Source organism: Dendropsophus ebraccatus, chromosome 7, assembly GCF_027789765.1.
Source record: "Dendropsophus ebraccatus isolate aDenEbr1 chromosome 7, aDenEbr1.pat, whole genome shotgun sequence".
Classification (NCBI taxonomy): domain Eukaryota; kingdom Metazoa; phylum Chordata; class Amphibia; order Anura; family Hylidae; genus Dendropsophus; species Dendropsophus ebraccatus.
In genome coordinates this window covers 5909938-5926737 of record NC_091460.1, presented here as the reverse complement: position 1 = coordinate 5926737, position 16800 = coordinate 5909938, and the positions used below count along the sequence as shown (strand labels likewise).

Here is a 16800-nt window from a genome sequence, read left to right as displayed (position 1 = left end):
CCCAGGACAGAGCTGTACATGGACCCACACCAGGGGATATATACCCAGGACAGAGCAGTACACTGACCCACACCAGGGGATATATACCCAGGACAGAGCTGTACACGGACCCACACCAGGGGATATATACCCAGGACAGAGCTGTACACTGACCCACACCAGGGGATATATACCCAGGACAGAGCTGTACACTGACCCACACTAGGATATATATATCCAGGGTAGAGCTCTTGTCCACAAGGGCAGTAGTTGGAATGCTATCTCTTATTACGTGAGTAGGCGATGTCATACCAGGTCGGTGACGGTCTCGCGCAGTTCCCGGACTTTCTCCTCCAGGTCCAGGTTCCTCTCGGTCAGAGTTTCCACCATTTCTTCAGCTCCCAGTGCGGCGTCCACCTATATATAATACACATATATATATATATATATATATATATATATATATATATATATATATATATATATATATATATATAATGATAGGTTCTGTGTTAGATGTCAGCAGGGGGCGGTCAGTAGGGAGGATTTGGTCGGCGGGCAGCAGAGATGTCACCTGCTCCTTCAGCTCATCGATGGTCTTCTCCATGTGTGAGGCCTCCTCCTGCAGCTTCTCCTTCTGCTGCCGCAGACCCTCCAGCTCCGTGTTCTTCTTCTCCAGATGCTTCTGCACCTTCACATGTTCCTGCTTCTCCGAGGCCGACAGATCCCTCATCCTGCAGGAGGTAAGGATCAGCATCAACACCTGATGAAAGACAATGTATAGGGCCACAGGGGCCACTCACCCAACAGGAGCCTCCTTCAGGGGGGCCACTCCCCTAACAAGAGCCTCCTTCAGGGGGGTCACAGGGGCCACTCACCTAACAGGAGCCTTCTTTAGGGGGGCCACTCACCCAACAGGAGCCTCCTTCAGCCAGGCCACTCACCTAATAAGAGCCTCCTTCAGCCAGGCCACTCACCTAATAAGAGTCTCCTTCAGGGGGGCCACTCACCTAACAAGAGCCTCATTCAGGGGCGCCACAGGGGCCACTCACCTAACAAGAGCCTCCTTCAGGGGGACCACAGGGGCCACTCACCTAACAAGAGCCTCCTTCAGGGGGGCCACAGGGGCCACTCACCTAACAAGAGCCTCCTTCAGGGGGACCACAGGGGCCACTCACCTAAGAGCCTCCTTCAGGGGGACCATAGGGGCCATTCACCTAACAAGAGCCTCCTTCAGGGGGACCACAGGGGCCACTCACTTAACAAGAGCCTCCTTCAGGGGGACCACAGGGGCCACTCACTTAACAAGAGCCTCCTTCAGGGGGACCACAGGGGCCACTCACCTAACAAGAGCCTCCTTCAGGGGGGCCACAGGGGCCACTCACCTAACAAGAGCCTCCTTCAGCCGGGCGTTCTGCTCCTCCAGCTGCTTCACCTGGTAACTGGAGGCGGCTCCATCAGACCCTATAGATATAGATGTAACACTGTTAGTGTAACACACACACTCCATATATACCGCCATATCCTGATATACACTCCCCCTCCTGTACATTATACCGACATATCCTGATATACACTCCCCCTCCTGTACATTATACCGCCATATCCTGATATACATGCCACCTGCTATACATTATACTGCCATACCCTGATATAAACTCCCCCTCCTGTACATTATACCGCCATATGCTGATATCCACTCCATACACTCCCCCTCCTGTACATTATACCGCCATATCCCGATATACATGCCACCTCCTGTACATTATACCGCCATATCCTGATATCCACTCCCCCTCCTGTACATTATACCGCCATATTCTGATATCCACTCCACCTCCTGTACATTATACCGCCATACCCTGATATACACTCCACCTCCTGTACATTATACCGCCATATCCTAATATATACACTCCACCTCCTGTACATTATACCGACATATCCTCATATCCACTCCCCCTCCTGTACATTATACCGCCATATCCTGATATCCACTCCACCTCCTGTACATTATACCGCCATATCCTGATATACACTCCACATCCTGTACATTATACCACCATATCCTGATATACACTCCACCTCCTGTACATTATACCGCCATACGCTCATATACACTCCCCCTCCGGTACATTATACCACCACATCCTGATATACGCTCCACCTCCTGTACATTATACCGCCACATCCTGATATACACTCCACCTCCTGTACATTATACTGCCATATGCTGAAATACACTCCCCCTCCGGTACATTATACCGCCATATGCTGATATACACTCCACCTTCGGTACATTATACCGCCATATGCTGATATACACTCGACCTCATGTACATTATAGTACCAAATGCTCATATACACTCCGCCTCCTGTACATTATACCGCCATATCCTGATATACACTCCCCCTCCTGTACATACTGCCATATCATGATATACAATCCACCTCCTGTACATTATACCGCCATATCCTGATATACATGCCACCTTCTGTACATTATACCCCCATATCCTGATATACACGCCCCCTCCTGTACATTATACTGCCATATCCTGATATACACTCCCCCTCCTGTACATACTGCCATATCATGATATACAATCCACCTCCTGTACATTATACCGCCATATCCTGATATACATGCCACCTTCTGTACATTATACCCCCATATCCTGATATACACGCCCCCTCCTGTACATTATACCGCCATATCCTGATATACACTCCACCTCCTGTACATTATACCGCCACATCCTGATATACACTCCACCTCCTGTACATTATACCGCCATATGCTGATATACACTCCCCCTCCGGTACATTATACCGCCATATGCTGATATACACTTCACCTCCTGTACATTATACCGCCATATCCTGATATCCACTCCCCCTCCGGTACATTATATCGCCATATCCTGATATCCACTCCACATCCTGTACATTATACCGCCATATCCTTATATCCACTCCCCCTCTTGTACATTATACCGCCATATCCTGATATCCACTCCCCCTCCTGTACATTATACAGCCATATCCTGATATACACTCCCCCTCCTGTACATTATACAGCCATATCCTGATCGCCATATCCTGATATACACTCCCCCTCCTGTACATTATACCGCCATATCCTGATATACACTCCACCTCCTGTACATTATACCGACATATCCTGATATACACTCCACTTCCTGTACATTATACCGCCATATCCTGATATACACTCCACCTCCTGTACATTATACCGCCACATCCTGATATACACTCCACCTCCTGTACATTATACCGCCATATCCTGATATACACTCCCCCTCCGGTACATTATACCGCCATATCCTGATATACATGCCACCTTCTGTACATTATACCCCCATATCCTGATATACACGCCCCCTCCTGTACATTATACCGCCATATCCTGATATACACTCCACCTCCTGTACAATATACCGCCACATCCTGATATACACTCCACCTCCTGTACATTATACCGCCATATGCTGATATACACTCCCCCTCCGGTACATTATACCGCCATATCCTGATATCCACTCCACCTCCTGTACATTATACCGCCATATCCTGATATACACTCCCCCTCCTGTACATTATACCGCCATATGCTGATATACACTCATCCTCCGGTACATTATACCGCCATATGCTGATATACACTCCCCCTCCAATACATTATACCACCATATGCTGATATACACTCCACCTCATGTACATTATACTACCAAATGCTCATATACACTCCGCCTCCTGTACATTATACGGCCAAATCCTGATATACACTCCCCCTCCTGTACATTATACCGCCATATCCTGATACACACTCCCCCTCCTGTACATACCGCCATATCCTGATATACAATTCCCCTCCGGTACATTATACCGCCATATCCTGATATACACTTCCCCTCCGGTACATTATACCGCTATATCCTGATATCCACTCCACCTCCTGTACATTATACCGCCATATCCTGATATCCACTCCACCTCCTGTACATTATACCGCCATATCCTGATATACACTCCCCCTCCTGTACATTATACCGCCATATCCTGATATACATGCCACCTCCTGTACATTTTACCGCCATATCCTGATATCCACTCCCCCTCCTGTACATTTTACCGCCATATCCTGATATCCACTCCCCCTCCTGTACATTATACCGCCATATCCTGATATCCACTCCACCTCCTGTACATTATACCGCCATATCCTGATATCCACTCCACATCCTGTACATTATACCGCCATATCCTGATATACACTCCACCTCCTGTACATTATACCGCCATATCCTGATATCCACTCCCCCTCCTGTACATTATACCGCCATATCCTGATATACATGCCACCTCCTGTACATTATACCGCCATATCCTGATATACATGCCACCTCCTGTACATTATACCGCCATATCCTGATATCCACTCCCCCTCCTGTACATTATACCGCCATATCCTGATATCCACTCCACATCCTGTACATTATACCGCCATATCCTGATATCCACTCCCCCTCTTGTACATTATACCGCCATATCCTGATATCCACTCCCCCTCTTGTACATTATACCGCCATATGCTGATATACACTCCCCCTCCGGTACATTATACCGCCATATCCTGATATACAATCCACCTCCTGTACATTATACCGCCATATCCTGATATACATGCCACCTTCTGTACATTATACCCCCATATCCTGATATACACGCCCCCTCCTGTACATTATACTGCCATATCCTGATATACACTCCACCTCCTGTACATTATACCGCCACATCCTGATATACACTCCACCTCCTGTACATTATACCGCCATATGCTGATATACACTCCACCTCATGTACATTATACCGCCATATGCTGATATACACTCCACCTCATGTACATTATACTACCAAATGCTCATATACACTCCGCCTCCTGTACATTATACCGCCATATCCTGATATACACTCCCCCTCCTGTACATTATACCGCCATATCCTGATACACACTCCCCCTCCTGTACATACCGCCATATTCTGATATACACTCCCCCTCCTGTACATTATACCGCCATATCATGATATACATGCCACATCCTGTACATTATACCGCCATACGCTCATATACACTCCACCTCCTGTACATTATACCGCCATATCCTGATACACACTCCCCCTCCTGTACATACCGCCATATTCTGATATACACTCCACATCCTGTACATTATACCGCCATATCCTGATATACAATCCCCCTCCGGTACATTATACCCCCATATCCTGATATACACTCCCCCTCCTGTACATTATACCGCCATATCCTGATATACACTCCCCCTCCGGTACATTATACCGCCATATGCTGATATACACTCCACCTTCTGTACATTATACCGCCATACGCTCATATACACTCCCCCTCCGGTACATTATACCGCCACATCCTGATATACACTCCACCTCCTGTACATTATACCGCCATATGCTGATATACACTCCCCCTCCGGTACATTATACCGCCATATCCTGATAAACACTCCCCCTCCGGTACATTATACCGCCATATCCTGATATACACTCCCCCTCCGGTACATTATACCGCCATATCCTGATATAAACTCCACCTCCTGTACATTATACCGCCATATGCAGATATACACTCCCCCTCCTGTACCTTATACCGCTATATCCTGATATACACGCCCCCTCCTGTACATTATACAGCCATATCCTCACCTTTCTCTTCTATCTCATGTTTGAGGATCTCCAGGTCCATAGTCAGCTCCTCCACCTTCTCCTTTAGGGTCTCCACCTCCTGCTGTAAGGACTCTGCTCGCTCCTCTGCCATCTCCTTGTCCAGGGTGGCCATCTCTATAGCGTCGGCGGTGTCGGCCATCTCCTCCATGTAGCGTTCCTGAGCCTCCAGTGCCTCCTTGGCCTCCTGTATGGAGATGAGAGGATAGTTTATATGGCTGCCCTCTTCCCCCCGGGCGGGGCGTCTCTCCTCCTCCTCTTGGGGTCACCCACCTTCTTGGCCTCCTTGAGCTGGCGCTGGAGGTCGGCCTGCTGCTCCTGCATCTTGCTCTTCCATTCCTGCAGCTGTTCCAGCTGAAGCTTAGACTTCTCCAGCTCCTTCAGCTTGGCCTTGTCCTCGGCCCTCTTCATCTTCAGGGTCTCCAGCTTCTCCTCCAGATCCTTCACCTGGGCCCTCAGACTCTCCTCCTCCTGCAGAGATGACGGACAGGTGAGCAAATCACACACCCAGATCCAGCTCCACAAAGCAGGAACCCCAGCTGTCCCGCTCCTTACCTTGGAGGGTCCCGGGGCCGGCAGCGGGGCCACCGGAGACGTCAGTGAGGGGGATGGGATGATGGGAGCCGCCAGAGGAGTCTGAGCCGGGGTGCTGGGCTCGCTGCTGCTGATCTCCCCACATGATGCTGATGCAGATCCGGAGGCCCCGGCTGTACCGCTAGATGCCGCTGAGCTGGACGGGCGCGTGGGCTGAAAGAGAAAATATTCATGGATCAGACAGTACATCCCGAATCAATGAGAACGGTCATACCTACCGCCATACCGGGTTGCGACAGGCATCACTGACGTCACATCCTATAATACCGCAGTTATATCTACCGCCATCGTATCTAACGCCATTATATCTACAACCATACCAGGATCCCATAATACCTCAGTTATATCCACCGCCATACCAGGATCCCATAATACCGCAGTCACTGCCATACCAGGATCCCATAATACTGCAGTCATATCCACCACCCTACCAGGATCCCATAATATCTCAGTTATATACACCTCCATACCAGGATCCCATAATACCGCAGGCTTATCTACCGCCATACCAGGATCCCATAATACCTCAGTTATATCCACCTCCATACCAGGATCCCATAAAACTGCAGTCACCGCCATACCAGGGTCCCATAATACTGCAGTCATATCCACCACCCTACCAGGATCCCAGAATACCTCAGTTATATCCACCGCCATACCAGGATCCCATAATACTGCAGTTATATCCACCTCCATACCAGGATCCCATAATACTGCAGTCATATCCACCGCCATACCAGGATCCCATAATACCTCAGTTATATCCACCGTCATACCAGGATCCCATAATACTGCAGTTATATCCACCTCCATACCAGGATCCCATAATACTGCAGTCATATCCACCGCCATACCAGGATCCCATAATACTGCAGTTATATCCACCTCCATACCAGGATCCCATAATACTGCAGTCATATCCACCGCCATACCAGGATCCCATAATACTGCAGTTATATCCACCTCCATACCAGGATCCCATAATACTGCAGTGATATCCACTGTCATACCAGGATCCCATAATACTGCAGTCATATCCACCGCCATACCAGGATCCCATAATACTGCAGTTATATCCACCTCCATACCAGGATCCCATAATACTGCAGTGATATCCACTGTCATACCAGGATCCCATAATACTGCAGTTATATCCACTGTCATACCAGGATCCCATAATACTGCAGTCATATCCACCTCCATACCAGGATCCCATAATAATGCAGTCACCGCCATACCCGGATCCCATAATACTGCAGTTATATCCACCTCCATACCAGGATCCCATAAAACTGCAGTCACCGCCATACCAGGATCCCATAATACCTCAGTTATATCCACCTCCATACCAGGATCCCATAATACCTCAGTTATATCCACTGTCATACTCGGATCCCATAATACTGCAGTCATATCCACCACCATACCAGGGTCCCATAATACCGCAGTCACCGCCATATCAGGATCCCATAATACTGCAGTCACCACCATACCAGGATCCCATAATACCGCAGTCACCACCATACCTGGATCCCATAATACTGCAGTCATATCCACCACCATACCAGGGTCCCATAATACCGCAGTCACCACCATACCAGGATCCCATAATACCGCAGTCACCGCCATACCTGGATCCCATAATACTGCAGTCATATCCACCACCATACCAGGGTCCCATAATACCGCAGTCACCACCATACCAGGATCCCATAATACTGCAGTTATATCCACCTCCATACCAGGATCCCATAATACCGCAGTCACCGCCATACCAGGGTCCCATAATACAGCAGTCACCGCCATACCAGGATCCCATAATACCGCAGTCACCGCCATACCAGGATCCCATAATACCGCAGTCACCGCCATACCAGGGTCCCATAATAGCGCAGTCACCGCCATACTCGGATCTTACATGCGATGTGTCTCTATAATATGGAGCTTCTCGGCTGTAGTCGCCAGGGATGAGCACAGACATAGCAGAGCTGATTCTGTGATTTTAACCCTTTATGCTGTGCATGACAATATGAGAGGCACCAAACTCAGCTCTGCTATACACACATAGCCCAAATACTGGATGGAGCTGGGATCAAATCCAGGCTCAGGGACACTGCGGGTATACACCATCACCCTGTATAGCAGAGCTGTGAGGCACCATCAACCCGTATAGCAGAGCTGTGAGGCACCATCACCCCGTATAGCAGCGCTGTGAGGCACCATCACCCTGTATAGCAGAGCTGTGAGGCACCATCACCCTGTATAGCAGAGCTGTGAGGCACCATCACCCTGTATAGCAGAGCTGTGAGGCACCATCACCCTGTATAGCAGAGCTGTGAGGCACCATCACCCCGTATAGTAGAGCTGTGAGGCACCATCACCCTGTATAGCAGAGCTGTGAGGCACCATCACCCTGTATAGCAGAGCTGTGAGGCACCATCACCCTGTATAGCAGAGCTGTGAGGCACACGGCGCAGGTCCAGGACGCGGCACACACTATGGCAGGCGGTTGTAGTGATAGGGCAGGATGTGATGACAATGTGTACGTGAGCACAGGGGTCACCCCGGTTTATGCAGGAAGACGTGGCTGGCAGATAACACTGCCCCCTATGGGGATACAACTCCTGACAGGCGGGGGCACGGCCCCCCCCCAGTGATGACATCATCACACACACACACGACATCACAGAGGACGGCGGCGGCTCACCTTGGTGCGGCGGGTGGTGATCTGTGGAGGAGGCAGGAAGAGACGACAGGAGAAGCGTCAGCAGAGGAGAGAGAAGACACCGACAGGGTTTAGTGACATCCAACACACAGGAGCCGCAGCCTACCCTCACCTCCGGAGCTGCACTCACTATTCTGCTGTTACATCATGTCTCATCCTCCAGAGCTGCACTCACTATTCTGCTGTTACAGGTACACAGCTGGCATGCAGAGACTCATCGAGCCCTATCCTCCTGGTCCCCCTCCCATCCCTGGCATAGCGGGTATACAGCTGGCATGCAGGGCTGTACCAGTCTCTATCCTCCTGGTCCCCCTCCCATCCCTGGTATAGCGGGTACACAGCTGGCATGCAGGGCTGTATCAGTCTCTATCCTCCTGGTCCCCCTCCCATCCCTGGTATAGCGGGTACGCAGCTGGCATGCAGGGCTGTATCAGTCTCTATCCTCCTGGTCCCCCTCCCATCCCTGGTATAGCGGGTACACAGCTGGCATGCTAAGCAGGAGCTGCACAGAGGCCTCAGTGACAGGGGCCATTGTTAGTGCTGGCGGGGTGGAGGGGGAGGATTCCTCAGCTGGGGCCCCAGGGAGCGGAGATAAGGGGGGGATTAGCCCGGGACCCGGTGAGAGTGTCTGTAAACCCTTCACCCATTACTGACTATAAGAGGGGGGTAACCGGAGGACAGAAGCCCCCCCCCCCCCCCTCCTCTATTACATCTGTCTCTGCTGCCTGACACAGTGTAACAAACCCTCAGCAGTGATAAGGGAGCTGAGATACTGGATCCGGGGGGGGGGGGGGGGGGGGGGGGGGAAGGTGTCTTCTCATCTAATCCTCTGACATCTGCCACCTAATATCACTGACTCCCCACTATCTGCTGGGAAAGCTGGGTGCCCCTAATATCACTGACTCCCCCCTATCTGCTGGGAAAGCTGGGTGCCCCTAATATCACTGACTCCCCACTATCTGCTGGGAAAGCTGGGTTCCCCTAATATCACTGACTCCCCACTATCTGCTGAGAAAGCTGGGTGCCCCTAATATCACTGACTCCCCACTATCTGCTGGGAAAGCTGGGTGCCCCTAATATCACTGACTCCCCACTATCTGCTGGGAAAGCTGGGTTCCCCTAATATCACTGACTCCCCACTATCTGCTGGGAAAGCTGGGTGCCCCTAATATCACTGACTCCCCACTATCTGCTGGGAAAGCTGGGTGACCCCTAATATCACTGATTCCCCAATATCTGCTGGGAAAGCTGGGTGCCCCTAATATCACTGACTCCCCACTATCTGCTGGGAAAGCTGGGTGCCCCTAATATCAGTGACTCCCCACTATCTGCTGGGAAAGCTGGGTGACCCCTAATATCACTGATTCCCCAATATCTGCTGGGAAAGCTGGGTGCCCCTAATATCACTGACTCCCCACTATCTGCTGGGAAAGCTGGGTGACCCCTAATATCACTGCCCCCCACCCTATATCCTATCCCGGGAAAGCTGGGTGACCCCTAATATCACTTCCTCCCCCACCCTATTTCCTATCCCGGGAAAGCTGGGTGACCCCTAATATCACTGCCCCCCCCACCCTATATCCTATCCCGGGAAAGCTGGGTGACCCCTAATATCACTGCCCCCCCCCACCCTATATCCTATCCCGGGAAAGCTGGGTGACCCCTAATATCACTGCCCCCCCACCCTATATCCTATCCCGGGAAAGCTGGGTGACCCCTAATATCACTGCCCCCCCACCCTATATCCTATCCCGGGAAAGCTGGGTGACCCCTAATATCACTGCCCCCCACCCTATATCCTATCCCGGGAAAGCTGGGTGACCCCTAATATCACTGCCCCCCCACCCTATATCCTATCCCGGGAAAGCTGGGTGACCCCTAATATCACTGCCCCCCCCCCACACCCTATATCCTATCCTGGGAAAGCTGGGTGACCCCTAATATCACTGCCACCCCACCCTATATCATATCCCAGGAAAGCTGGGTGACCCCTAATATCACTGCCCCCACCCTATATCCTATCCCGGGAAAGCTGGGTGACCCCTAATATCACTGACTCCCCCCACCTTATATCCTATCCCGGGAAAGCTGGGTGACCCCTAATATCACTGACTCCCCACTATCTGCTGGGAAAGCTGGGTGACCCCTAATATCACTGACTCCCCACTATCTGCTGGGAAAGCTGGGTGATCCCTAATATCACTGACTCCCCACTATCTGCTGGGAAAGCTTGGTGACCCCTAATATCAATGCCCCCCCCCACCCTATATCCTATCCCGGGAAAGCTGGGTGACCCTTAATATCACTGCCCCAAGCCCCTGCCATATCCTTTTCTGGGAAAGCTGGGTGACCTCTAATATCACTGCCCCCCCAATACACCCTATCCTGGGAAAGCTGGGTAACCCCTACTATCACTGCCCCCCCACCCGCCATATCCTTTTCTGGGAAAGCTGGGTGACCTCTAATATCACTGCCCCCCCCCCCCCAAATACATCCTATCCTAGGAAAGCTGAGTGACACCTAATATCACTCACCCCCCAATATCCTATCCCGGGAAAGCTGGGTGACCCCTAATATCACTGCCCCCCCCACCCTATATCCTATCCCGGGAAAGCTGGGTGACCCCTAATATCACTGCCCCCCCCCCACACCCTATATCCTATCCCGGGAAAGCTGGGTGACCCCTAATATCACTGCCCCCCCACCCTATATCCTATCCCGGGAAAGCTGGGTGACCCCTAATATCACTGCCCCCCCCCACACCCTATATCCTATCCTGGGAAAGCTGGGTGACCCCTAATATCACTGCCACCCCACCCTATATCATATCCCAGGAAAGCTGGGTGACCCCTAATATCACTGCCCCCACCCTATATCCTATCCCGGGAAAGCTGGGTGACCCCTAATATCACTGACTCCCCCCACCCTATATCCTATCCCGGGAAAGCTGGGTGACCCCTAATATCACTGACTCCCCACTATCTGCTGGGAAAGCTGGGTGACCCCTAATATCACTGACTCCCCACTATCTGCTGGGAAAGCTGGGTGATCCCTAATATCACTGACTCCCCACTATCTGCTGGGAAAGCTTGGTGACCCCTAATATCAATGCCCCCCCCCCACCCTATATCCTATCCCGGGAAAGCTGGGTGACCCTTAATATCACTGCCCCAAGCCCCTGCCATATCCTTTTCTGGGAAAGCTGGGTGACCTCTAATATCACTGCCCCCCCAATACACCCTATCCTGGGAAAGCTGGGTAACCCCTACTATCACTGCCCCCCCACCCGCCATATCCTTTTCTGGGAAAGCTGGGTGACCTCTAATATCACTGCCCCCCCCCCAAATACATCCTATCCTAGGAAAGCTGAGTGACACCTAATATCACTCACCCCCCAATATCCTATCCTGGGAAAGCTGGGTGACCCCTAATATCACTGACACCCCCCCCCCCCCCCCAATATCCTATCCTGGGAAAGCTGGGAGACCCCTCATAATACTTCCCCCCCCCCCCCCCCATATCCTATCCTGGGAAAGCTGGTTGACCCCTATTACTACTGCCCCCCCCCAAATATCCTATCCCGGGAAAGCTGGGTGACCCCTCATAATACACCCCCCCCCCCAATATATCCTATCCTAAGAAAGCTGGGTGACACCTAATATCACTGACCCCCCCCCCCCCCCCCCCAATATCCTATCCTGGGAAAGCTGGGTGATCCCTAATACCACTGAACCCCCCCCCCCCACCCTTATCCTATATTGGGAAAGCTGGGTGATCCCTAATACCACTGACCCCCCCCCCCACCCTTATCCTATATTGGGAAAGCTGGGTGATCCCACAAGTCCTCCTGCTCTCATCATCGCCGCATCCCCTACCCTAATGTGGCTGAATACCCAGGTTACTGTGCCAGCTAGGGCTCAGGACAGCTGGGTGGTAATCCCTGCAGGAGACAGTCCCCGAGGGATCCTAAACGCCACCGTCCAGATCCCATACTGCACATCATCCACATCTAGAAGAAGAGGAGGACGAATCAAGGATATTGGGGGCAGTGCCCGGCCCTGAGATGGGCACCACCATGGGCACCACCACAGCTCCCCTCCCACCCCGGCTATGGAGGCCTCAGTGATGGAGAGACGCTCTGCAGCTCCTAGCACATCATGCAGCACAGGTAGAGGGGTCACCAGACAGCGGGTACGAGGGGGTACGGAGGGGTGGGTACCTTCCTGGTGGTCGGTGCCTGCTTCATGGTCACACAAGGGCAGGTGAGGAAGAGAGAAGACAAGTGTTAGGACATAGATCACAGGAGCAAATGGCCGCAGTGCTTCTCTATGGTGAGGAGAGATGGATGGCTGGAGATCCGGACGCCGCTCCCCCCTGACAGTCACCGCCGGGATTCGCCATGCCGCCCCCCACCACCCTACCCCTCCTGTAGGGATGCGGCACCGTCCTGGCCGACTCCCTATGTAACCACCGCCCCGAGCCCGGAGGATTACATCAGCGGCAGCAGCTGCGGAGAGACCTTCTATAATGGCTCAGATGCCTCTCTATAGCCAGAGGAGGAGGAGGAGGAGGGGGGCTCAGACACAGGGGAGGAGGAGCCCGTAACCCGGTAACCAGCAGCATCAGCCCCATTCATCGCTGGACCACATCTCTGCCAGGCACAGGAAGGGTTAATGCTGCACCGCCCCCAGAGACCACCGGGGGGCACAACCACATCACACCTCTAATAATTACTAATAGATATATATATACACACACACACAGTATATATATTATATATATATATACACACACACAGTATATATATATATATATATATATATATATATATATATATATATATATATATATATATATATATACATATACACACACACACACACACTATATATATACACACACACAGTATATATATATATACACACACACACACACACAAATACATACATACACACACACACAAATACATACATACACACACACACAAATACATACATACACACACACACACACACACAAATACATACATACATACACACACACACACACACACACACACACACACACAACTCCATAGAAGTCCCAGCCGGCGTAGAGCGCTGTGCCCTCCTCCACAGGTATACACCAAGCTTACTACATCATACAGAGAGTATACAAGGACCCTAACCCGCTCTCTGACAGGGTGCTGCTCCTCCCTCTCTGCCCTGTCACTCATGGGGGGAGGGGGTATTACCCGGGGTCACTCATCCCTTATGCAGTCAGCCTGATAACAGGGAGCGATAGTCTGCAGGCTTAGTCATGCTATAAGGGGATTATAAGTGAGTGTCTGCTCCCAGCAATGCATGGGTTAATGCCGTCACATCTCATGGGATTAGCGGCAGACAAGTGAGCAGATGGCGTCTGTGATCCGGGAGCAGGTCACCGCCCAGCACCGCCTGTCCTGACCCTCCACTGCTCACCTGGCACTACAACTCCCAGCATGCCCCACACCTGCAGAGCTGTGTTCACACAGTAATCCCTGCACTCCAGCAGCTCTTGTAGCGGGATCATGTGACATGGTCCTGCTCTCCAGCAGCTCTTGTAGCGGAATCATGTGACCTGGTCCTGCTCACACTGCTCTCCAGCTCTTGTAGCGGGATCATGTGACCTGGTTCTTCTCACACTGCTCTCCAGCATATCTTGCAGCATCATGTGACCTGGTCCTGCTCACACTGCTCTCCAGCAGCTCTTGTAGTGGGATCATGTGACCCGGTCCTGCTCACACTGCTCTCCAGCAGCTCTTGTAGCGGGATCATGTGACCTGGTCCTGCTCACATTGCTCTCCAGCAGCTCATGTAGCGGGATCATGTGACCTGGACCTGCTCACATTGCTCTCCAGCAGCTCTTGTAGCGGGATCATGTGACCTGGTCCTGCTCTCCAGCAGCTCTTGTAGCGGGATCATGTCTCTTGTAGCGGGATCATGTGACCTGGTCCTGCTCTCCAGCAGCTCTTGTAGCGGGATCATGTGACCCGGTCCTGCTCACACTGCTCTCCAGCAGCTGTTGTAGCGGGATCATGTGACCTGGACCTGCTCACACTGCTCTCCAGCAGCTGTTGTAGCGGGATCATGTGACCTGGTCCTGCTTACATAGCTCTCCAGCAGCTCTTGTAGCGGGATCATGTGACCCGGTCCTGCTTACATAGCTCTCCAGCAGCTCTTGTAGCGGGATCATGTGACCTGGTCCTGCTCACACTGCTCTCCAGCAGCTCTTGTAGCGGGATCATGTGACCTGGTCCTGCTCACATTGCTCTCCAGCAGCTCTTGTAGCAGGATCACGTGACCTGGTCCTGCTCACACTGCTCTCCAGCAGCTCTTGTAGCGGGATCACGTGACCTGGTCCTGTTCTCCAGCAGCTCTTGTAGCGGGATCACGTGACCTGGTCCTGCTTACATAGCTCTCCAGCAGCTCTTGTAGCGGGATCATGTGACCCGGTCCTGCTCACACTACTCTCCAGCAGCTCTTGTAGCGGGATCATGTGACCTGGTCCTGCTCACACTACTCTCCAGCAGCTCTTGTAGCGGGATCATGTGACCTGGTCCTGCTCACACTGCTCTCCAGCAGCTCTTGTAGCGGGATCATGTGACCTGGTCCTGCTCACACTGCTCTCCAGCATATCTTGTAGCAGGATCATGTGACCTGGTCCTGCTCACACTGCTCTCCAGCATATCTTGTAGCGGGATCATGTGACCTGGTCCTGTTCTCCAGCAGCTCTTGTAGCAGGATCATGTGACCTGGACCTGCTCACACTGCTCTCCAGCTCTTGTAGCGGGATCATGTGACCTGGTCCTTCTCACACTGCTCTCCAGCATATCTTGTAGCATCATGTGACCTGGACCTGCTCACACTGCTGAGGAGCCATTACAGGCAGTATCTGCTAGTAAGTCGCTGCAGGTAAATGACAGATGTTGTTGTGAGACGTTAACACAGAAAGTGATTTCCCCACCGGTACTAGTCACCGCCTGGGAACAAGGTGGGGGGGGGGGGGGGGGGGGGGGGGAGGCGTCATTACACCCCCCCCCCCCCCCCACAGAATACATCACAGCATTAGCAGCCGGCACTCTCTGAGAGGATAATACTAACGGACTGTCCCTAGAGACTATGAGAAAATAGCTGCAGAGATATGGAGAGCGGCAGGGGGTGGGGGGATAGCAAGGAGCATTCCTAGGAACACAAGGAGCAGGGTCACAGCAGCACAGAGGATGTCAGGAGAGGAGGGTGCTGATCTTATAGGAGAGGTCACAGCAGCACAGAGGATGTCAGGAGAGGAGGGTTCTGATCATATAGGAGAGGTCCCAGCAACACAGAGGATGTCAGGAGAGGAGGGGGCTGATCATATACGAGAGGTCCCAGCAGCACAGAGGATGTCAGGAGGGGAGGGAGATGATCATATAGGAGAGGTCACTGCAGCACAGAGGATGTCAGGAGAGGAGGGGGCTGATCTTATAGGAGAGGAGGGGGCTGATCTTATAGGAGAGGTCACAGCAGCACAGAGGATGTCAGGAGAGGAGGGGGCTGATAGTATAGGAGAGGAGGACACAGCAGCACAGAGGATGTCAGGAGAGGAGGGTGCTCATCTATAGGATAGGTCACAGCAGCACAGAGGATGTCAGGAGAGGAGGGGGCTGATACTATAGGAGAGGAGGACACAGCAGCACAGAGGATGTCAGGAGAGGAGGGTGC

General features: G+C 51.9%; 1 protein-coding gene across 4 annotated transcripts in view; it reads right to left on the bottom strand.

The window, feature by feature from the left end:
- Positions 1-16800, bottom strand: part of DCTN1 (dynactin subunit 1) — a 56518-nt gene that overhangs the window by 21125 nt on the left and 18593 nt on the right. For 2 of the 4 annotated variants that reach the window (XM_069977097.1, XM_069977098.1), the window contains exons 5-10: positions 6316-6507; positions 6034-6231; positions 5743-5947; positions 1365-1443; positions 554-713; positions 292-396 (exon numbers count right to left, since the gene is read on the bottom strand). In XM_069977097.1, the coding sequence (XP_069833198.1) occupies positions 292-396; positions 554-713; positions 1365-1443; positions 5743-5947; positions 6034-6231; positions 6316-6507 (939 nt within the window). Of the gene's footprint in view, positions 1-291; positions 397-553; positions 714-1364; positions 1444-5742; positions 5948-6033; positions 6232-6315; positions 6508-9061; positions 9083-13298; positions 13317-16800 lie in introns of all 4 variants that reach the window. The other 2 variants (XM_069977100.1, XM_069977099.1) reach the window with 2 other exon arrangements.